This window comes from Oryx dammah, unplaced genomic scaffold (genome assembly GCF_014754425.2).
Source record: "Oryx dammah isolate SB20612 unplaced genomic scaffold, SCBI_Odam_1.1 HiC_scaffold_12, whole genome shotgun sequence".
In the NCBI taxonomy this organism is placed as follows: domain Eukaryota; kingdom Metazoa; phylum Chordata; class Mammalia; order Artiodactyla; family Bovidae; genus Oryx; species Oryx dammah.
Window position 1 is genome coordinate 28,609,694 of NW_024070196.1, and position 23,946 is coordinate 28,633,639.

At 36.0% G+C, this 23,946-nt stretch overlaps 1 protein-coding gene across 2 annotated transcripts in view; it reads left to right on the forward strand.

Annotated features, from left to right (window-relative positions):
- The window catches only part of SCLT1 (sodium channel and clathrin linker 1), a 245,289-nt gene that overhangs the window by 107,343 nt on the left and 114,000 nt on the right, over window positions 1–23,946 (forward strand). For both annotated transcript variants that reach the window (XM_040250523.1, XM_040250522.1), the window contains exons 9-10: window positions 2,007–2,077; window positions 19,998–20,088. In XM_040250523.1, the coding sequence (XP_040106457.1) occupies window positions 2,007–2,077; window positions 19,998–20,088 (162 nt within the window). The remainder of the gene's footprint in view (window positions 1–2,006; window positions 2,078–19,997; window positions 20,089–23,946) is intronic.

A 23,946-nucleotide genomic window follows, 5' to 3' on the forward strand; every position in this document is an offset into this window, starting at 1 on the left:
ATGTAATTGTTGAGCTCTTAATAGGCTTGCTAGCAGGTTATGTGTGATTGTTCCCTACACTAGCTTCTTAAAATTCACAATTCTAATGTATACTTCTGCTAATTACATAATCTACCTTTAAGGTGCTCACATATAGTAAAAAAAAAAAAAAAAACACAAGCACTAGTTATGCCAGTTCAATGACTGTATATGTTATAGTAAAACATTAATGGTACATTACAAACATTATAAAGGAATTCAGAAACATGAATCAGTTTGGGCTGAGTGATTGAGATAGCTTCACAGGAGAATTTGAATTGATATTAAAGATCATCTAGTCCCTCAAATGATATAGGCATCCTTCTATTAAATGCTTTTCAGTTTAGATGATCCTCTAGTCACTGCTTTTAATGGCCTTTCCTTGTAAGAGATCTTGTCATTTCCCTCAAAAAGCCTGTTCCTTAGAATGCTAATTATTGAAAGCTAAAATCTTTTTACCATATTTCCTCCCACTGATGTGTGATTTTATCTTTTGAAATAACATAGAACAAAATCATTTCATTTTCAAGTCAGCCTTTCAGTTATATAATCATATGTCTTGTATAGATTATGCCCTATGTCACATCCACTTTTCTGTTTTAACTTTTTAATTCACCTACCTCTCATTATTCTATCCTTTCTCTGTATGCCTTGATGGTCTCTTAAATTGTAGCCTGTGAATTAAATACTAAATTCTGTACTGGAGTTGTCCACTTCCCAAGGTAAAGATGTAGTCCTCAGGCTCTCTTTCATGTCTTTATTAGGAATTCATTCATTCCTCAAAGGTACAAGTACTTAGAAAGTACTGAATCATGTGCGAGATGCTGGCAGTTCTGAGTGGAACTGGTTTTCAAAAATAGGCTCATGTTGTAACAAGGAATATTAAACTTTAAATACAGTACTTAAATGTGCTGCAGTGTGCATTATGAAAGTATATATAAAGTCTTATCAAAATGCAAAAAGGAAACAGTTTTGTCTTAAGAGTGAGGGAACCACATGGGGTATGGAGTGCTGAATGCTGGCAGAATGAGGACATCCCAAGTAGAGGGATATTACAAAAGTGTAGTTAAAACATGAAGCCCATGAAATTGGGTAGAGTATGGAAAAAGCTCAATGAAAACTGCTTCAGGGACTTCAGTTGGAGAGAGGTGTGAATGATCTGTTAAAATGGGAAGAGACTGAAAACAAGACTATCGGTTAGAAGATAAGAATAATTTATACGATGTTGCCTTTAAGGCGTATAGCTAATGGCAATGATAAGGAATTTGTACCATCATGGTAAAACCAGCACTTATGGAAGATAATTCCCTTAGAAAAAGAGTTTTTGTACACTTGGAAAGCTGTTTCATATCTTACTTTAGCATTAGCAGACCTTGAGGAAAGTGTCCCAAAGTATGTAATTTATTTGGGCAGTAATACCAAGAAAAACCAGTAGGGCAGTGGAGAAATAAGGCTAGGAAGGGAGAACAAGGCAGCCAATAAAGGATTTTTATCAGTCAAGCAAATTAACCTTGTGGGTAACTGAAATTTAATCCCACAGTGAACTCTGGAAGCCAGTTTATAAACAGGCTCAGAGTTATTCTACCATAGGGCATGGGAATTTGGGATTTTTACCTACCAATTTCCTTAATTCATTGTTTTTGGGCTCTTATGGAACAGGCTGGGGACATGAATTCTACACCATCTGTAGTCGTCTACATAGAAAAAGACTACACAGACTTTGCTCTTTAGGTGAGCAAAGGAGGCTTAGAAGGCCAGAAAAAATCAGGAGATGCAGAAATGTAAATACAGGTAGTGTGAAATAAAGCAGGTGTCTGCTGAAATAGGGAAGGCAAGGAAAGAGGGCTAGGGCTATATTTTATCATTAAAAAAATCTAACCATTATCATGAGTTCATTTTTTTCACTTACATACCCTGCAGTTAGTCTGGCATAGAATTTTAAATGTTCTAATACTAAATGTTTCTTTTTTTTTTTTTCCTTGTGGCAGACTAATCAACATTTTCTAAAACTAGTAACTGAACAAAGTGCGGAAATCGAGCAACTCCGAAAACAACTTAGGTATTGTCAAAAATAATTTTTGTTACAATAATTACTTTTCTTCAGTGAAAGTGATGATGTCATAGTTCTTTCCATAAATGAGTTTCTTTTTTTTCCCCTCCCTTTTAAACTTCTGTCAGTTACTTCTCATGTGCATTGTCTTTTGAGTCTGAAGAGACTGAAATCAAGGCTGTTAGTCAGGAGGCAACGATAATACATATATGTGAAAGGATGTCCCATGCTGGCAAATCCAGTACTTATAGAAAAAAATCAGTCCTCTTAAAACTTTGTTTCTACACATATTTTTCTTTGAATTCCCTTATAAGCAGACCCTAAGAGTTTCAAAGCATGTACATTATTTAGAGGTAAGACCAGTGAACAGCAGTAGAGAAGCAGGGAAGTAAGACCAGGGAATGGAGGAGAAGGCAGCTAGTAAGGGGTTTTTAAAAATCGCTCAGCTTAATACTGTACATATATTATGACCCACTGGTTTAATAGTCGTTGCATTAATAGACTTCAGAGGATAAACTCAAAATGACCAAAAATAAAATTTTTTCACTTTTCATTCCCCTTAGTCGTAATACTTAAAATTCAGAAGTATAGTCATATAAGGTTCTGTACTATGATGCTGTCATATAGAAATATCTTTAAATTGTATATTTATATTCTACAAAAAATACATTGTTACTGTTTGTTAAATGAATCTTGCTGTTTATTTTGTTTTTCCTACCATCATGTATTTTGCCCTGCAGATACATTAATCTGTTTTTTTAAAGACCTACTTTACAAAGTTTTATATACCGCTCTTTATATTTTTATTTTATTAACTTCATGAACTTTTAAAATTTAATTTAGTAAATTTACCTTCTTTCTCCCTAGACAGTTTTTCTTATGGGCTTTTATTTCTTATTTCTTTCAGTGTTAATGATTTTGCAATTTAAAATAGTAATGATTTATTTAATTGCAAGATCGTCATCTTTTTTTAAAAAATGAAAGTTTTTTAAATTATAAAAGTAATGTAAGTCCATTATAAAAACACTTTGGATAGTATGAATACATCAAATTGCAATAAAATTCTGACAGGAACTTAATACAGACTCCATAGGTTAAGAGCACAGTCCCCAGTGTGACTGCACTCAACTCAGACACCAGCCACAAGTTCAGGGGTCCCCAGGCCACTCACACCTCTCTGATCAGTTGAATGCAAATATGTTGGTGTTCCCCCTAAACCCCCAGGGTTGATAGTTCTCAAAAATGCCTCAGAGAATTCAGGAAAGCACCATACTGGTGGTTAAAATTTTATTACAAAGGACATAAAACAGAACCAGCCAAAAGAAGAGACTTTTGGGTGAGATCTAAAAGATCCCAAAAGCAGAGCTTCGTGTCCTCTCCCAATAGAATCAGTGTGTTTCACCCTCCTGGGACATCAGTGTGCTTACAACCAGGAGTCTCACCTAAGCCTCAGTGTCCTAAGTTTTTACTGAGGTTTTATTATGTGCAAATGCTTTATATTGGGCTTTCCTGATGGCTCAGCAGGTGAAGAATCTGCCTGCAATCCAGGAGACACAGTTCGATCCCTGGGTCAGGAAGATGCCCTGGAGGAGGGCATGGCAAAACACTCCAGCATTCTTTCCTGGAGAATCACGTGGACACAGGAGCCTGGTGGGCTACAGTGCAAAGGGTCACAAAGAGATGGACAGAACTGAGCGGCTGAGCATGCTTTATGTTAAATGTAGACAAGTTTACATGACAAGTGAAATTTATGATGACTGTATCAAAGAGCAAAATCCTGTGTGAATCAGTTTCTGAATTTTAAGTGTTATGACTAATTGAATGAATCATTGATCACTTGATTGAACTTAATCTCCAGATTTCCTTCCCTCCCTGAGGGTCAGGAGATCAGGCCTATATCACATGGCTCAAAGCTCCGACTCTGTAGTTACATGGTTGGTCTTTCTAGTAGACCTCCTCCCATCCTGAAACTTTCTAGGGGCCTACCATGAATCAGTTCATTAGCATAAACTCAGGGGTAGTCTCAAGTAAAGACATTGCCTTTACTTGGGAAGTTAAGGGTTTATATGCCCCATCCTAGAAGTTTAGACAAAGACCAGACAAAGTCATTATGCAACTCAAGTGGAAAATAAAAATCTCATAATTCCATTATTTAGAGGTAACTATTATTAACTTCTTAAATGTATAACTTAGGTCTGTGTATTTAAATATTTTAGTAAAAAAAGGGGAGTGGTATACACACTAATAGTCTATTTTTTTTTACTTATAGATAATATGAATATCATATCAATATTATCAACCATAACATTGTATAGTATACTACTATGGATGTGCTATATTTATTAGTTTAATTCTTAAATTCACTTTCTACTTTTACTCCTTTTTCATATTTAATAGAATATTTAGTAGCCTTTTTATAGGCTACCTATTCATCAGACATTACACTTAGAGCAGTTTTAGAACAGTAAATACATATAGTGTTAGACATTATTTTATTTATAGTGATTAAATTTTAATACTACTAAATAAATTAAAGTGAATCTTATCTAATTTAGGATGTTTAGAAGAAAGGCCAATTTGATTGAATCTTTTGTTATATAAATTTTTTTAAAATTGTTTTATCATAAAAAATGTAGATACTAAAGCATAAACTGACAGAAATACAAGGCATAGAGCAAATCCATAATGCTAGTAAAGATTTTAACAGATACAATCTTTATCTGTTAAATATAAGTTAAATCTAATAAAGATTTAACTCATATAAAAGATGTGACTTATGTGATTAATAGCTTGATTTAACACACCTCTCTAAAACATTGAATCCATTATTTCAATAAATATTTAGCAAGCATCAGCTAAGTGCCAGACTCTACACATGGGATACATCAATGTACAATACAGCTAAAGACCTCTGTCTTTCTGGAACTTACATCTAGCAGGAGCAGGCAGACAATAAACATGACATCTTAGTATGTTAAGAGGCAATAAGTGCTAGAGAAGAACAAAGCAAAACAAAAAAATCTCCCTTTAATAAATTTTGCTGGGGAAGTACTTCTTAATCAAAATTTAAACGCAAGCCAAAAAAGTAAAAATTGATTTGTTTGAGTATGTTAAAATGTAAAACTTGCATTATAAAAATTAATATAAGTCAAATGAAGACATTTGCAAAGCGTGCAGCTGACCGTGCATTAGTGTTGAGCATACATTGCCTAAGCATCAATAAAAATAAATAAAAATCCATATACTATTGGGCAAAGGATATGAACAAACATTTCAAAAATATAGCAATCAGGAAAATGCGAGTTAATACTGTGGAATATAACAACAAGGTAAAAGACGATTACAGTATGATGCAATTCATATACATTTCAAATGTTTTAAGCAACAATGCATAGGTTATGGACATGTATGTTTTAGTTATATATGACATATTCATATATGTAAAATAATTTTAAAGTATGTGTGTAATATATATACACATTTATTAAAGAATAAAATAAAAACATGTCCAGAAATAGTATAGGGAGAAGGATAGTAAAATATGGTGATTGCATCCTGTGGAATACTGTTCATCATTTAGAAACATGTATTTACATGTAAAGATGTAGTAACAGAATCATAGGGTAGAGCTAGAAAACAAGGTTGTGTTGAGAAAGTAAAAATATGGATCTATGGCACAAAAATACATACATGTATATAATAATATATATTTTACCAGTATATGTATATTTCCAAGGATGTGTCATATTTTAATGTGAACCTACAAAATGAAGGGGAATGAGAGAGATTGGGAATGAACAGGAAAATAAAAATAAATAAGAGCAGATTTTTCACAGCTAATAGTCATGGGCAGATCATGGAGTCACAGAAAGAATAGTGTGATTAACTCAACTCTGCATTTAAGGTTCAGAAAAGAGTGGAAGAAAAAAAGAATAAAAGAATATGAGGTTTATGATATCAGTAGGATAAATCAGGGTGTGGAAAATTGTGGAAGGAAAATGAATAAGAAAATTGGTTCATAAAGACCTACTATAATATGATTGTTGTGTTAGTTGCTCAGTTGTGTCTGTCTTTGCGACCCCATGGACTGTAGCCTGCCAGACTCCACTGTCCATGGAATTCTCCAGGCAAGAATACTGGAGTGGGTAGCCATTCCTTTCTCCAAGGGATCTTCCCCACCCTGGGATTGAACCCGGGTTTCCTGTATTGCAGGCAGATTCTTTACCATCTGAGCCACCATATTGGGAAGCCCAATATGATGATAATGCAAGACAGTTTCTGAGACTATGGTTCAGTTTGATTTCTTCTATAAATTCAGGAAGTTGAGCTAAATGATTATTAAGTTACCTCTAGCCATAAAATTTCATGATTCTTCGAATGCCCTTTAGCCCAATATCACCAAGTTCTGCCTATTTTCTCTATATAGAGTCTTTAAAAAAAAGACTGGGCTTTTGATACTGGGCTAAAGGACATTGGAAGAATCAAGAAATTTTTTGTCTAAAGGTATCTTAATAATCATTTAGCTCAGCTTCCTGAATTTATAGAAGAAACCAAACTGAACCAAAGTCTCAGAAATTGTCTTCCAGGGTTGCACAACAAATTCATGGAGGAGCTAAATTAGAACTTGTGTTTTGTAATAGGCTACTCTAGTGAGTTTCTAAACGTGACTTGAACAGTATTCACAGCAGTAAGGAAGTCGAGAATGAAAGTTGATCGTTAAAGAATGATGAGTGTATATATTGTTTTTTGACAACTATGTTATTTGGTTTTGGGGCATCTGAGTCTGAAGATTGTAAATTGAGATTACAGATTAACAAAGCTAGTTTTGGTTTTCTAAAGCCTAAAACATCTTAAGTGTTTAACTGTCCATGAGCAACTTTGCCATAATATTTACTGACAATATTACATAGCTTAACACTAAGCAATTCAGAGTTGTATACATAAAACTATGCTTGCTTTTCCTGCCACAGGCTTGAAAGAACAGAAGGATAAGCAGATGCTTCTTTTAGGGAAAAGGATGTTGCTTTCAAGTTTGACAGATTCTGAATGATGGGCATATTGATATTACCAGAATTTAGGTTTTGAGATGCCCTGTATGTGTGTATCTGTGCCAAAAATAACTACATTAGAAACTCTTTAAACACTAGCTTTGTGTAAGTGTATACTTATACTGAAAATTTACTAGTTTCAATTTGTTATTTGATGTTAATGATACAAAAAAAATGAGAATCATATGAACTTATAATTAAATCTTTTATCATTTTTCTTTTCAAGAGTTTCTAATGATACCCATCATAGCAGACAAAACTTGTCAGCCTAGTTTCAAAGAAGCTTCATTCACCTGGTCTTTCCCAACCCTCCAGTTAGATATGATAGTCATTTTGCTGTTTCTCATGAAGAACTTTCCATTCCTTCTTTTTTGCATTTGATCTTTATTCTGTTTTGTAGAAAATTTATAATTTTCTAAATCTGGTTTAAGCTTGCCTTCTCCAGGAATACTTCTCTCATTCATTCCAGCAGATTTTTTACTGTTCTTTTCTTGTGGATGTACTGAGCGTTTATTCCTTTTAACTGAGATTTTATGCTATTTTTTTCTTTAGATGATTTTTTTGTCATATATATTTGTTTATAATGTATACCCAGCTGAGTCATGAAAATAATTACTTTTCAGACCATGTGTGCTCAGATTTTATATCTGCCTTGTGAAGTCTTTGAAGGAAAGGACTTCATTTGTGTGTCTTTTGGGAACAACAGTATTATCTTTGTAAAAGTATGTAGTGTAAAGATTGACTCAAAAGCATTTGTGTAAGGGTTCATAGTATCTTTTCATTAGAGAGGCATTATCAGAGTATTTATTTTAAAAAAACTTTAGCCATTAAGGAATGATCTCATTAGCAGGTATAGATAACTGTTTTCGTATAAAGAATTTGTAACTTAGTAATCTATTTTTATTTATTGAGGACTTAAATACTACATGTGTGCTCTCAATGTAGAAACAGTGTTTATTAAGTTTATGTATGATGTAAAAGCCTCTAAATTGTTGAAATTTGGCCTATTGCATCTTATGTACACTTTTGTAGCTTCCATAATCTCTAAAGATAAGAGCTTATTAAATTTTTGTAGCTCAAACATCTCTTGGTTATCTCTACCAAGATAAGTCAGAGGTAATAAACTTAGCATGTTATTAATATCTCTTGAATCTTCTCTTTGTATTTATAAATGGCACCATTCAGTTTCTGCTTCACAAAATTAGGAGGCATCCTAAATTCTTTTCTGTCCCAAGTCTACCTTCTAAGTGTCTCTCATATCCTTCACTTGTGCATCATTACGTTGTTATTGCCTTTGCTCAGTCCATCATCTCATCTGAGCTTCTGCAGTAACCTCCAGATTGGCTTACCTCTTCTCCATTTTCCTTTTTCATACTGTCATCAAAATGATCTTTCAGAAATAAAATCTGATCATGTCAGTCTCCTTCAATGACTTCAAAATGCCTATGGGATATAATTGAAGTTATTTAACATGACATGAAGTCTTCTATGACCTGACCCCTGGCTACTTAACTCTATATCTTGTCACTCTTCATCTCAGTTTCCTGAACTATTCCCAGTTATCCAAACAAGCTGTGCTATTTCATAAATCCCTCCCTGTGCTCAAATTGTTCATGGTGCCTAAAATGCCTTTTCCTGATAAATATCTTCTCAGCTTTCAAGGTTCAGAAGTGTCATATCTTCTAGAAATCACTTTCTGCTTCTTATGGTTTCTTCCTCCCCAGGTACAACCAAATGTGCCTTCCTGTGTGCCTCAGCCATAAGCTGCACATTTATCTGTCACAGTATACTTAACACTTTAATGTACTTAATTCTTTACATATTAATCACTTTGCTAGTTTTTAAGCTCCGTAAAAGTGTGGATCTTTATGTAGCCCTTTTCACCTTACCATCATCTTAAGACGGTGCTAGACATCTGGCAAGATGCTCAAAAGAAAAAAAAGAAAAACAAGAAACAACTTTTTGAGTCATTAAGTCAGTTAATTAAATTGCATTTCCTCAGAGGGGCAAAGCTAAGCTCCTTTATGTGGGTTTTCTATTTGTGTATTTTGCCTCCAATCTTTGGGGGCACACCTGTTTTCTTAGACTGTCATTACTTAGAGAATTACATCTTATGTTCCTCAGCCATGCAGTCGTATGTGTCCGCTTGGTAGTCCTGTATGATGAAATCGCGTGCTGTCCTGTTTTGTGCTGCCCAGTTGTGAATCATAATTTTGTCCACTGTATCCTGTCACTTAGTGGATTACTACAGTGCCTGTGTTTAAATAACTGTTATTTAACTTAATAATGCCCCAAAGCACAAGAATAGTGATGTTGGCAATTCAGATATGCCAAGGAGAAGCCTTAAAGTGCTTCCTTTAATGAAAAGGGGAAAATTCTCTGTTTAATAAAGAAAAAAAAGCTTCTGCTGAGGTTGCTAAGACCAATGGTAAAAACAAATCTGCCTGAAATTGTGAAGAAGGAAAAAGAAATTCATGCTGATTTTGCTGTTGCACCAAACTGCAAAAGTTACAGCCACAGTTCATGATAAGTGTTTAGTTAAGATGAAAAAGGCATTAAATTTGTACAATAAGAGAAAAACCACATTCACATAACTTCTATTATTGTTAAAATTGTTTTTATTAATTTTTGCCATTAATTTCTTATTGTGCCCAATTTAAGCTTTATATGTTGTATAGAGAAAAACATGGTATACGTCGATTTCAGTAGGATCCACAGTTTTAGGCATCCACTGGGAGTCTTGGAACATATCTCCTGCAGATAAGGGGGGACTACTGTATATGTACCTCTGCCAGGTAATAGTTTTATTTTAGCTGAGATAACAGATTTTTCTCAGATGTTTTATGTTCCAATTTGAATAATATTGTGTCTTATTATAAAGATGCTATGGAAATCTGGAATTCATCAATCACTGGTTTTGATTCATAGAGAGTCTTGGAAACTGTCCTATGTGAGAAACGGCCCTGAGCAGATGTGCTTAGTCATAAGAATTGCCAGACAGTTTCTTATGTGTTGGCAGCTAGTTGTTCTGAGAGTAGAAAACATGTTTTAAGAAATAGTGTTTTGCTGTCAGTTTCCTATCTCTTCACCCTGTTTTACTTTAATATTATTCATAGGGTTACTTAGTCACCCCTTATTCAAAAATGTTTGTATCATTATCATTTAAACTTTTGGGCATAAAGAAGAATATGAGACTACTTCTAGAACACACTAGTCAACAGCAGAAAGAAATTCATAACTTCATGTGTGGAACTTTTGCCTCTTATAACCGGTGATTACTAGTTTATTTCAAAATGTATTTTTTATTGATAATTTTATTTTGCAGACACTCCATATTTGTATACCTGACCCAAAAGTACACTTCTGTGTGATGTGAAGTATAAAGAGCATAGACTTTGAAGTCAGACAGCTTTAGATTAGTATTCTTATTTTAAATTTTCTCTTGATTTGGCCACGTTGCTTAACTGAATGAACTTTAGTTTTTTGGTTTTTTTTAAAATGTCTATTGAAGTGAGCCAGAAAGAAAAACACCAATACAGTATACTAACACATATATCTGGAATTTAGGAAGATGGCAATGATGACCCTGTATGCAGGACAGCAAAAAAGACACAGATGTGTATAGCAGTCTTTTGGACTCAGAGGGAGAGGGAGAGGATGTGATGATTTGGGAGAATGGCATTGAAACATGTATAATATCATGTAAGAATCGAAATGCCAGTCTATGTCTGATGCAGGATATGACACGCTTGGGGCTGACGCGCGGGGATGACCCAGAGAGATGTTGTGGGGAGGGGGGTGGGAGGGGGGCTCATGTTTGGGAACGCATGTACACCTGTGGTGGATTCATGTCAATCTATGCCAAAACCAATACAGAATTGTAAAGTAAAAATTAAAAATAAATAAATTAATTAAAAAATAAAAAAAAATAAAATAAAATGTCTATTGAAGTATAGTTGATTTGCAATGTTGTGTTAGTTTCAGGTATAGAGCGAAGTGACTTCAGTTATACATATATCCTCTCTTTTTTAAAGATTCTTTTCCCATATTAGAGTACTGAGTAGAGTTCCCTGTGCTATACACTAGGTTCTTATTATTTATTTTATATATAATAGTGAATTCCAGTCTTCTAATTTCTTAATCTCTGCAATAGAAAAAAGTTCTCTCCCTTGCTCTGGAAATCAGCCTTACCTTTGTTGTTGTTACTGTCAGTTTCTAGGAACTAGATAAAGTGTTCCTTTCTTTTCCCCTCCTTTCTATTGTTATATCCCCATGTCTTGCCAGCTGTACAACCCTAAACTTATTTCTTCTTGTATGTGGTTCCATCAGTTATATTCACTCTTTTTACAAATCTTAGTCTCATAGTTTCTTCTAAGACCTCAGGTGTGTATACATACCTCCCCTGATGATTCCTCAGATAACTGTATTGTCTGCTTCCCATTCTTTGAAATTGCTTGAAGGAAAAACCTACATTTGCTGTAGTTGTTCCTCAGAATTTCTTTCAATTTGGATTTGGTCCCCTATCTCTATTCTCCTCCTCAAGTTGACTGGTACCTTTTTTGCCTTAAAAATCCTTCTTTCTCCTTCTTCTATGTCCTTGAAAATTTTTTCTATTAGGTCTTTTTTGTTTGTGTCCTGATTTCTTCTCTGACTTTTGTCACTGTTTCCTTTTTTGGCTTTTCCCATTTCCATCCTACCTGCTAAAAGTAGAAATTTCTTAAATTTCTGGCCATGTTACACAGTTTCCCTGCCCCACCCCCGCCTTGGATGATCACCTTTACCCTACCCAACTTAAACTTTATCTCAATGACAGTGTTTCCCACATGTGTACTCTGGTCTTGATCACTTTGTGAGCTCTATACTTGAATACTAGGGCAGTGGTTTTTAAACTATTTTTAGTTAAAAAATCTTAAACACAAAACCCTAATATATTGATAAATGTAGAATTGCTGTGATTGATTGATGTGAGGAGGGAAATCTTCCCCATCTTAGTAACTGATACTGTCTTCAGACGAGTGACTCTTGTTTGGTTCTGCTCTTTTGCTTTATCCTCACATTCAAGTCATGTTTGCACTGATCTAGATGATCATAAATCCAGTCATCACCACTGTCATCGCTACCCCAAGCCATCACTCTCTCTTTCTTGTCTTTGCCTCCTGTTTTCCCTGTTTTCTCTCTTACCCCACTTTATTTATTCTCCACACACCAGCCCAAAAAATCTCAGAGCATAAAGCAAATCACATCACTCACTTGCTTACAACACTCAGTGGATTTCATTGCAGTTGGAACAAATTCCAAAATTCTTTCCTTGCCCAGAGGCACTTATATTATCTGATGTCTCTGCCTTCCTCTCTGTCTTCATCTTACACTTTTCTCTCTCTGATAATCCCAGTGAATTGTTCTTTATTAAGTACCTTGCTCATACTCTTTGCATTTATTATTAATTCTTGCTGCCTGTAATTTCTTCACCTTGTATGCATGCATGTGTGCTCCGTCATGTCTGATTCCTTGTGACCCCATGGACTGCAGCCCACCAGGCTCCTCTGTCCATAGGATTTTCCAGGCAAGAATGCTGGAGTGGGTTGCCATTTCCTTCTCCAACTTTCACCTTAGACTTTCTTAAATCAGCCCCATTGTCTTGGTTAGCTCAAATATTCCTTCTTTATAGACAGGTTGTCACTGATGATCCAAGTCTCTCTCCCGTTGTTATATATCATTTGCTTCATTGCATTATCACATTCTGAAATTATCTCATTTATTTGTTTACATATTTGTTTTCTGTCTCCCCCTAAAGCAATATAAACTTTATGAGGTCAGAGGCTTTTTCTTCCTAGTTTGCCCCTGCATCAGCAGTGCTGACAACAGTCCTTAGTGTAGTTTGGGTGAAAGTGAAAGTCGCTCAGTCATGTCCAACTCTTTGTGACTCATGCACTATACAGTGATTCTCCAGGCCAGAATACTGAAGTGGATAGCCTTTCACTTCTCCAGGGGATCTTCCCAGCCCAGGGATTGAGCCCAGGTCTCCCGCACTGCAGGTGGATTCTTTACCAGCTGAGCCACAAGGGAAGCCCAAGAATACTGGAGTAGGTAGCCTATCCCTTCACCAGCGAATCTTCGCTGACCCAGGAATCAAACCGGGGTCTCCTGCATTGCAGATGGATTCTTTACCAACTAAGCTATTGGGGAGTAGTTTGGGTTGGTGCTCAATAAAAATAAGCATAGGATTCCTGAAATAGCTAAAAATAAACAAAAGCTGAATGAGCCACGAACATGTGAAACTCAGCATGTCCAGATTATATTCATAGTGCAAGGCATATTATAAACATTCAATAAGTATTTGTTCAAAGAGTGAATGGATAGAATCCCTTAAATTCTGTCTCTGTAACATCTGTGCCATCTCTCCCAGTGGAACTGCTTGCTTATCATTACCATCACTCATGTAAGACATTCCCTGCCTTTTATTCAAATTCCTAAAGTGTAGCTCTGATCCCATTATATTTGAGTGTTGGGGTCCAGCCTCAGCAGAGTCCAGCGATACCCTTAGGATGAACAGCGTTGGCAAACAAAAGAATAACATGGGGAGACCAAGCTTCAGTGAGTGAGGCCCATAACTATTTTCAAAAGGGGCTTTTATACCCTGACTTATACATAGAGGAAAATGAAAGATGTAAAGTCATGTAGAGTCAGCTCAAACATTCCAGCAGTTTTGCCCTTATTGAAGCCAGGATTTTTTCTGCATACCTTTTCCATAAACAAGGGTCTTATGTTGTTTACATTATCTTCTGGCCTTGGAGGCCTGTTGACATTTTATGACCCCTTTTTGATAAAGGTCAACCAGAAAACTTGTTTTCCCTTGAAGTCTTTTTTTTTTTTTTATACCTCTAATCTGTGTCAGCCTCGGAAAGTATTAAACAGAGTTACATTTTCATGAAGCAAAGGTGCAGTGGGTTACAACAAAAAAAGAACTTATTAGCTCAAAGGTTTGATGTGGTTAATACCAAGGCTACTGCTTGTTTTTTTTTACATTCCAACTATATTAACTAATGTACTCCGAGGCACACAATGGATAAGGGATATGGGAACTTGGCAGCAAGCATTGGCTCAACAATGAAACCCTTTACCAGTATTATTTTAATAAAACTTTTTTACCCCTCAAAGGGCTCTATATTTTTAGAATGTTTAGGCTTCGTATGTCATGGTTTGTGAACAATCATATGCGTAGTTGTAAGAGTCTGGATAAACCTGCCAAGCAAGCTAGAATGTTAACAGGGGGGTTTGAATTGAAATGTTCCTTTCATGCCCAGGAGACTTATCAACTAGAGCCCTAAGTTGATTTTTTTCAGAGAAAGGTGGGCAGGGATAGCCCCCTGTTAATGTCAGAAGAGTTGGTGAAAGGCATAATATAGTAAACAGTAGACAGACAGATTTTGGTTTGGGGTAGATGTTGGAGCAGGTCCAGGGAGTCCCTTGAGTCCTGATCTGCCTTGCCTGTCAGGTCTCCTCTGCGTGACCTTGTCATGGGTGGGATCTCCCGTGCTGGCTCCTGGCATTTGAGTAGCTCTCCATTGCCCTTAAATTAATGCAGATTGCCTAACTTGTCAATTAAGGTCATTTACGTTGTAGCCCCCATTGCCTTTTTCAGTCTTTCTTCCCTTCTTCCCTAAATAAGCCCTACAACTGCCTACCTTTATGCTTGAACTTATTTGTTCCTTCCTGAAGCTCTTTTTAGATTTACTCTTGTGAGTAAATTTACTCTTGTGAGATCTCTGCTTGTGAGATTTACTGTTTAGCCTCTGCCAATTCTTTGAATACCTCCCACTTTAATATTCCCTAAACTAAATGCAAATGTACTACCTACTCTGAATCATAATACTTCAGTCTTTTGTGATGCTTAAAGTGTGCTTTGTGGCCCTCCTAAAGATTACTGTATCTAACCTATCTTTGTGTGTTTTGTATTACCTTAAAGAACACCTTCTGTGTTCTAGATGTCAGAGGTACTTAGTAAACACTTTTTGAGTATGCCAATTGCATAAGCCTGGTTAATAAAGGAAAGTGAATTAATACGTTTTACACTTTGTCAGTGGTACCCAAAGTCATATAACTCTAAAACTGTATTTGAAATAATTGTTTACAGTCTCTTTGTAATGGTAAACATACTGATTGTGCAGTTATTCAGTAAAATCTAAGGCCATAGCTGTGTATCAGAATTATCTGTAGAGATTCTGAAAAACAGAGATGAGCAGGTACCACTCTGACATTCTGAATGAATAAGACTCAGAGGCTGTATATAATGTCGTACAAAATGCTTGCTTTTGTACAAAGAAAGTATAGAGAACTACTACTGAAAAGTAAAAGTGTTAGTCACTCAGTTGTGTCTGACTGGTTTGATGGAAAATTATATTTCAACATAGAAATTGGGATTTTTAACTACTTTGAATTATATATGACTTCCCTGGTGGCTCAGACGGTAAAGCGTCTGCCCACAATGCAGGAGACTGGGTTCGATTCCTGGGTCGGGAAGGTCCCCTGGAGAAGGAAATGGCAATCCACTCCAGCACTCTTGCCTGGAGAATTCCATGGACGGAGGAGCCTGGCAGGCTATAGTCCATGGGGTTGCAAAGAGTCAGACACAACTGAGTAACTAGCACTTTCACTTTTCTTTATGTATCTAAAACATTTAAATGTAAAATAGTATAACTAGTTATTAAAGCTCCTTCATAAAATAAAATTAGAATTATTTTTGTTGAAACTTTAAAGATTTCACAAGTTTGAATATTTGAAGTGACTCATAAGACTCCACAGAGTATAGTCACATAAGCTTCTATTTAAAGGCTAAGGATATTATACAATAATAAGTAAAAGAGCACAGGGAAAGCTTAGGAGGCCCAAGTGACATCCAGGCCCAAATGCTCTATGGTCTTTATGCACACAAAAGTATGCTTTATCTTCAGGTTGAGCCACCAAGATGTGTACAGTGAATCTTGGCTTCAGGAAAACTCAGAGAAGTTTTGGGGTTTTTTGGTTTTTTTTTTTTTCTTTGCCCCTCCGATCACATAGTCCAGTCCAGCTGCCTAACCAGTTATACCAGGTGAAAGCCATCAGTAAACAGATCGTGTTTGAGGGTTACCAGAGGAGATTCAGACTTTAAGCAGCACACCATAAATCCCACTTTTCACTTTTTGGCCCAGAGGCAAGGCCAGACATTCAGGCATCCCTCAAGCTTTTGCAAACCAGCTATAAATTAATGCAATAGCACACCATTCCTGACAACTCAAAATCTAAAAAGAGGCAAGATTATGATGATAGCTTATATTTGTATAAACTGCTAAAACTCCAGTACTTTGGCCACTGGATGCAAAGAACTGACTCACTGGAAAAGACCCTGATGCTGGGAAAGATTGAAGGCAGGAGAAGGGGATGACAGAGGATGAGATGGTTGGATAGTATCACAGACTCAATGAATATGAATTTCAGCAAGCTCTGGGAGTTGGTGATGGACAGGGAAGCCTGGCATGCTGCAGTGCATGGGGTCACAAAGAGTCAGACACAGCTAAGCGACTGCATTGTACTGACAGTAAAGTTTATAAAGTAATTTAATAGGCATTGCCTTATTTGAACTTAATGATATTTCTGTGAGTTATGCAGGAAAATTGTTTTTATCTCTATTTTACGGCCTCAGTTTGAACCTTAGATAAATCGTTGGCTCAGTTCTCACAGTCTCCTGTGCTGATAGAGCCAAGTGTAAAGGATAGATCTCATGACTTTAGTTCTAGAATATTTTTCAGTATTTCATGTCAGAAGTAGATATGAAGAGCTATCTATTTCTTTTCTGTCTTGTAAAACAGTGTAGGAATAAATAAGTATATATAACTTACTATGTATTTTCCTTAAAAAGCATAATAGCTGTTTGTATGTTTTAGGGAATATAACTAAAGAGATTCTGTTTCAAATGAAAGGCTCTGCTTCAAATAAGATACATTTTGAAGAATTGTTCACAAAATTATTCTTTTAGGGTTTCCACACATGAATAAAAAATTGGACCTTCCAGATCTGAGTAAAATATCAAGACAGAGTGATACCCCTGACCCTCTGTCTCCTTTCCTTTTGTGCTCTCTTTGATTCATTTATGATCCATTTGCTTGTCTGCCACATGCCAGGTAGTGTACTATCCATGAGGATTTGAAAACTAATAAAATATGACCCTTGCCTCTAATGATCCTACATTCTATATTTTTTCCCATGAACTCACAGTTCCACGAGAGGAGTATCTGTTAACAGTGTGTAAAGTATTATGAATTATGAGAGCTGACATTCTAGAGACTTTTGCCTGGAAGTTGAAGACTTGAAATGAGGAGACTTTTGAGCTAAGTCTTGAAGGTTGTTAAGGAATTTATCAGTAAAAGCAAAAGAAATCTACTCAAGTCAAATGTGAAAAAATAAACAAGGTTGTGTTAAAGAAACATGGAGTTAGTAGTCTGTTATACTAGGAACATAAATCACATGAGAGGAACTAGCAAGAGATGAGACTCTTTGAGGCCAGATGGTGACTAACTGTATAAGCCATGCTGAGGAGTATTGAGTATATGCCCAAAGAAGTGAGGAATCCAGAAGTCATTATTATACAGACTTTTTATCATCAGATAACTTTGGAGGGGGGTGGGGGCAGGTAGGATGCATTAAAGAAGACCAGAAGTCAGGAGATCAGTTTGTAATCTATTGGGATAGTCCTGAGAAATAACGATGAGGCCAGTGATTGGGCAATGGAAGTAGAAATGGAATACACAACTGAGATACCAGTTAGAAGTAGAATCAGTAGGCAGAGTAGATAGAAATCAGGAAACCATCTAGTCCAGAGTCTTGGTTTTGGAAAATTATCGAATCCACCTTTCTATTGTGGGACATGAGACTGCTGAGATACTCTTGTGGTCAAGTGAATTGAATTAAGCTACAACACTGATTGCTCACAGAATTGGGTTCCTGACTCGCAGGTTCTCCATATTGCACCTCATTCCCACTGTATCTCTAATACATTTTTTTTTCTTTAATCATGCTCTGACCTCCCATTTGTTTATACTCTACAGGGCACTTTAATGTGCATTACCTATTTTGACCTGTTCAGCAATCTCATTGCATAAGTAGAATAAGCATTATTATCCCTCTTCTGAAGGCAAAAAAGCCAAATCAGAGTGGGTGCTATGCTTGTTAAGAGGTTACTCAATTTTATCATTACTATATAAAATCTTACTCCTGAAGTTTTTCTTTTTAAAATATATAGAATTTTTTAACTGGTAGATTTGTTGATTGATTCATATAGTAGATGCTCTCCTGACGTTGTCTCTTAGTTTACGTTTTACATGCATTAGTGCAAGGTGGTCTTGAAGTTATTTTTGTTTTGTCATCTGGTGAATCAGTTTGCATAGAAAAAATTTATGGCTAATAAAGTCAGATTTTTATAAGTTGGGTTCATTTAAAACAAAGCTTATTCTTAAGTGCATAATCTTATGAAACGTTATTGATACCATTTTTTGGTAACAGTATATCATAGAGTTGACTCACTGGAAAAGAGCCTAATGCTGGAAAAAATTGGGAGCAGCAGAAGGGGATGACAGAGGATGAGATGGTTGGACAGCATTACTGACTCAATGGACATGAGTTTGAGCAAACTCTGAGAGAGAGTGATGGACAAGGAAGCCTGGCATGCTGCAGTCCCTGGGGTTGCAAAGAGTTGGACTCAACTTAGCAACTGAATAACAACAAAAAATATCTTAGAGGACTCTTTAAATACCTACTTCATTACTTATTTTTGAATCCGTAGGCAAGTTGGCTAACCCCTGTCAACATACTGGCTTGACTTCAATTTGATATAAAAATAGGACTTATTCACAGTTATTGTTAAGTGAGACGATATCCACAGACATTTAAGGCAGGTCCTGGAAGCTAATAACTATCTGAAACATTTTAGGTATTATTAGATTTTTATTTCCTGTTGTTTTATGCTAATTAATTATGTAATTATAGATATTGTTAAAGTCAAAGGTAATGAATTAACATTTATTGTGAGTTTTGCATAAAATAATTTCTTTGGGTTGAATAGCACTGGTATGCTTTGTATTTATAATACATACATAAAATATAATTAAGAAATAAATATTGGCAGTTCCTACACTAAAATACCTTCCTTCCTAAAAATGTATGTTTTTCCCATAATCCACATGTTCTGTATTTCCGCTTAGTGTTTAATTTAAAAATCTTTTTTTGTTTTGTTTTAGAAAGTATTATTATTCTAAAATCTTTTTTTGTGGGGAGTCAAGATATTAAAACTTATTTGATTCTGCTAAAACATTCAGAAACTTGTCCTTTTTGTCCTTTGTAAAGAAAGTAATATTAGACTATCTTGAGACATGTTTCAGTCCATTATGTTAAGAGGTTGTTATACTTCTAGTATGTAAGGAATGATCAAGGTGTTGAAACTTGGGTTCATTTTCATAGAAAGGCCAATAAGCAATATTTCTCTAACTTTATTCAGGAAATGATAGACATAGCTGTAGTCTACATAAAGCACTGACATTCTTGTAATTTATCAAGATGATAAAGTTCTTCATGAAATCTGTTGAATTATTTGAATATAAAATGTAATTTATCCAATTAAAGTATTAATGACTTCCACTTTGAACTCATCCTTTCAACTCTATTTTTTCTTCACTCTCTTCCACATAGGTCTTTCAATAGTAATAAAAGAATCTTTCAGTATTTATCTCTTAGATTTATTTTTAGATGTATTGTGGTTAGTACTGATTTTTCCAAATTTAGGTTTCTTTTCTAATTTAAAAAATGTTTATCGTCTATGAAAACAGTATTTGTTAATTTACTTTGTATTTTAGGCAAGCCAAGTTAGATCTGAGAGTTGCAGCAGCAAAAGTGGAAGAGTTAACTAAAGTGACTGAAGACCTTCAAGGACAGATGCAGAAGAAGGTATGTTCCTCTTTCTAAGACAACTTGGTATGATGCCTGTAGCTTTGTTTTCTATGTATTTTATTGTCGATCTGTTTTGGATTAGGTGTTAAAGAGGATTGCTAGAAAATAAATTAATCATGTTATTGTCCTCTGAATATGAAATTAGGAAGCTGAGTTATAACACTGGAAATAACTTTTTATTCCTATTCACTATACCTTAAAGTTAATAAACATGATATCATAATCATCCCTTAACACATCGTTGCTGAAGTACATGTTAATGTAAAATCCAGTTTGGGTTAACTGGTTAGATGTAAATGGAAAAGAGGTATTTAATACTACCTTTTGTTTAATACTATGTTTTGTGTTATTTATTGGCAAAGAAGACTGGTTCTTTTTATGTGTAATAGAGAAATTTTACAGAGAGAAGATTTTAATAGAGAAGGTGTCATGGAGAGGTCAGGCTTTAGATTTAGATGAATCTAATAATTAAAACTCTAACTCTGGTGCTTACTAGCTGTGTAATTTCTCTAAGCCTTATTTCCTAATATGTGAAAATTGGTTATAGATTTCCATTAATGGTAGATTTGTGAAAAGCTTATGCAAACCTTCTCATAGATAATAGTTATAAAAATTGGGTTTTTTGAAACACTGCAGCACTCCCCAAAACAGTCACCAAAAGAGATAAGAATCATGAGTTTTTAACTTTCTGGCTTCAGAGTTCTCCCTAATCCCTGCAGCTGTGGCTTCAGCAAGCAAAAACTTTATAGGCTTCTATAGTAGCACTCATGGAGAAGAAAATGGCAACCCACTCCAATATTCTTGCCTGGAGAATCCCATGGACAGAGGAGCCTGGCAGGCTACAGTCCATGGGGTCACAAAGAGTTGGAAACAACTGAGCGACTAACACTATAATAAGTGCTCAAGATCAAAGTTTAGGGCTAGAAAAGCAGTTGAAAGTAAAGAAGAAATACTGGCAGCAAGAGAACACCACACACACACACACACAATTGAGATTCAAATCCTTAATGTAAATGCTGACCAAATCTGTGACTGATGGTCAAGCTGTGCACGTGGGAGTTGGGAGAGGGTCCCAGGAAGCCCAGTGAAAAAGTAGGCAGAGACCTGAGAGGCATCTACTCTTGAAAGATACAGCCATATGAAACTAGATGTTTAGGTTTGCTGCTTTTTATAACTCAGTACATTCCCGAGATGTGTGCAGCTTGAGCAGCTGAATGCTGAAGCACTAATATTTGAAGTATCAGTGGACAGAGCCCAAAGCCGGCAGAGCAGCTGGAAATTACCAGGGAATCTGTAAGAGCAATGAATCTACAAAGAGGATGAGCCCCTCCCTCTGCTCAAAAATTGATTGATCCTCAAATTATGCAGGCACAGCTAGTTCCCAGGGAGCCTAGCTAGAAAAGCAACAGTGGGGGAAAAAAAATGAAATCACAGATGGCAGCTGCTGCACACTGTAGGGGAAACACCCCAGAGTGTGATTCTAGGTAAGGTAATTGCCTAAACTGAACAATAGTTAATAATCCTCGAAAGAACAAAATAGAATCTAGAGAAACTGTGATGCATTATGTTTATTATCCAGTTTTCAATCAAAACTTACTAGATACTAAGTATAATTGATAAGGGAAGAGGGAAGAAGAAGAAGTTGATAGAAACTTCTCACTTTTCACTGAGTTTAGGTTTGGCTTTTGGATTTAGCAAGCAGAGACTTCAAATAAGCTGTTATAATATATTCAGATAGTTAAAGAAAATATTTTTAAATTAGAGTAAAATAAGATTTCAGTGGGAAAAAAAGATAAAAAGTTTTTGAGAACTAGAAAATAATTTTAAAAATAGAAATTCTAGATTTTAAAAGTATAGCAACCCAAATAAAGATCTTATTAGATGGGCTCAAAATTGATACTTTCGAACTGTGGTGCTGGAAAAAACTCTTGAGAATCCCTTGGACAGCAATGAGATCAAACCAATCAATCCTGAATGTTCATTGGAAGGACTAAAGCTGAAGCTAAAGCTCCAATACTTTGGCTATCTGACACGAAGAGCCAGCTCATTGGAAAAGACCCTGATTCTGGGAAAGATGGAGTGCAAGAATAAAAGGGGAAGACAGAGGATGAGATGGTTGGATGGCATCATGGACTCAGTGGACATGAGTTTGGGCAAATTCCAGGAGATGGTAAAAGACAGGGAAGCCTGCCGTGCTGCAGTCCATGGGGTCACAAAGAGTCAGACATGACTGAGCGACCAAACAACAGCAATAAAAATTAGAACAAGCAGAAGAAATAATTAATGAATTTTAAGATAGATGAGTAGAAATTTTCCTGTTCAAAGAATAGAGTTTAGAAGATGGAAGAAAAATGAACACGACCTCAAATCTGTGGGACATGAAGTAAGCCAACAGAAGTGTAATTGGAGTTGCCAAAGTAGGGGGCAGAAAAGATGTTTAAAGAAATGTCTGAAAACTTCCAAAATTTGGTAGAAAACATTAGCAGATTCAAGAATCTCAGTGAACCCTTAGTAAGATAAACACTAAGAAAATCACTTTAAACACATCAGGACAAAACTGACAGCCAGTTATAAAGAGAAACTCGAAAGCAGCAACAGAAAAGTGAACAGAGATAGCTAGACCTGTCATCAAGAAACTGTGAAAGCAAAAAACACTGGAGTGGTACACTTGAAGTACTGAAGGAAAAAAGTGCTCATTAAGAATTCTGTGTCCAGTAGAACTGTACTTCAAAGTTGAGGGCAAAATAAAGCCAACACACCAAGAGATAAGAAAGGATGAACAGGAAATTTTTATGAAGATGGTACAAATAAAACCTATTAATTTTGATGCATCACTATTTCAAGAATCTCTGTTTATGATTATAATGGAATACAGCATAACTTGGTTAACAGAACATACTCTAAAGGCAGATTATCTGCCTACAAATCACTGTCTTGTTTTGTTAGACTTGCACTATAGAGAAATAATTGGAATAGTGGTAAAAATCCATATACAGTTTCTGATTCGATTATTGTTTTACCTATACAGAATTATTGATAGGTTCTCTTCCCTAATAGCTCAGCTGGTAAAGAATCAGCCTGCAATGCAGGAGACCTGGGTTCGATTTCTGGGTTGGGAAGATCCTTTGGAGAAGGGAACGGCTACCCATTCCAGGATTCTGGCCTAGATAATTCCATGGACTACAGTCCATGGGGAGACAAAGAATTGGACACTACTGAGCGAAGGCAATGGCAACCCACTCCAGTACTCTTGCCTGGAAAATCCATGGATGGAGGAGCCTGGTAGGCTGCAGTCCATGGGGTCACTAAGAGTTGGACAAGACTGAGCGACTTCACTTTCACTTTTCACTTTAATGCATTGGAGAAAGAAATAGCAACCCACTCCAGTGTTCTTGCCTGGAGAGTCCCAGGGACCAGGGAGCTGCCCTCTATGGTGTCGCACAGCGTCGGACACGACTAAAGTGACTTAGCAGCAGTAGCAGCAACAGAGTGACTTTCACTTGCACTTTCTTTTTCTCTTCCCCTTTTTTAGTATATGCATGCTCTGTTCCCAAAGTAGTATTGCTTCGCTTTTGAACTGTGGTGTTGGAGAAGACTCTTGAAGTCCCTTGGACAGCAAGGAAATCAAACCAATCAATCCTAAAGGCAATCAGTCCTGAATACTCATTGGAAGGACTGATGCTGAAGCTGAAACTCCAACACTTTGGCCACCTGATATGAAGAACCGACTCATTGGAAAAGACTCTGATACTGGGAAAGATTGAAGGCAGAAGAAGGGGATGACAGAGGACGAGGTGGTTGGACAGCATCACTGACTCAGTGGACATGAGTTTGAGCAAGCTCTCGGAGTTGAGA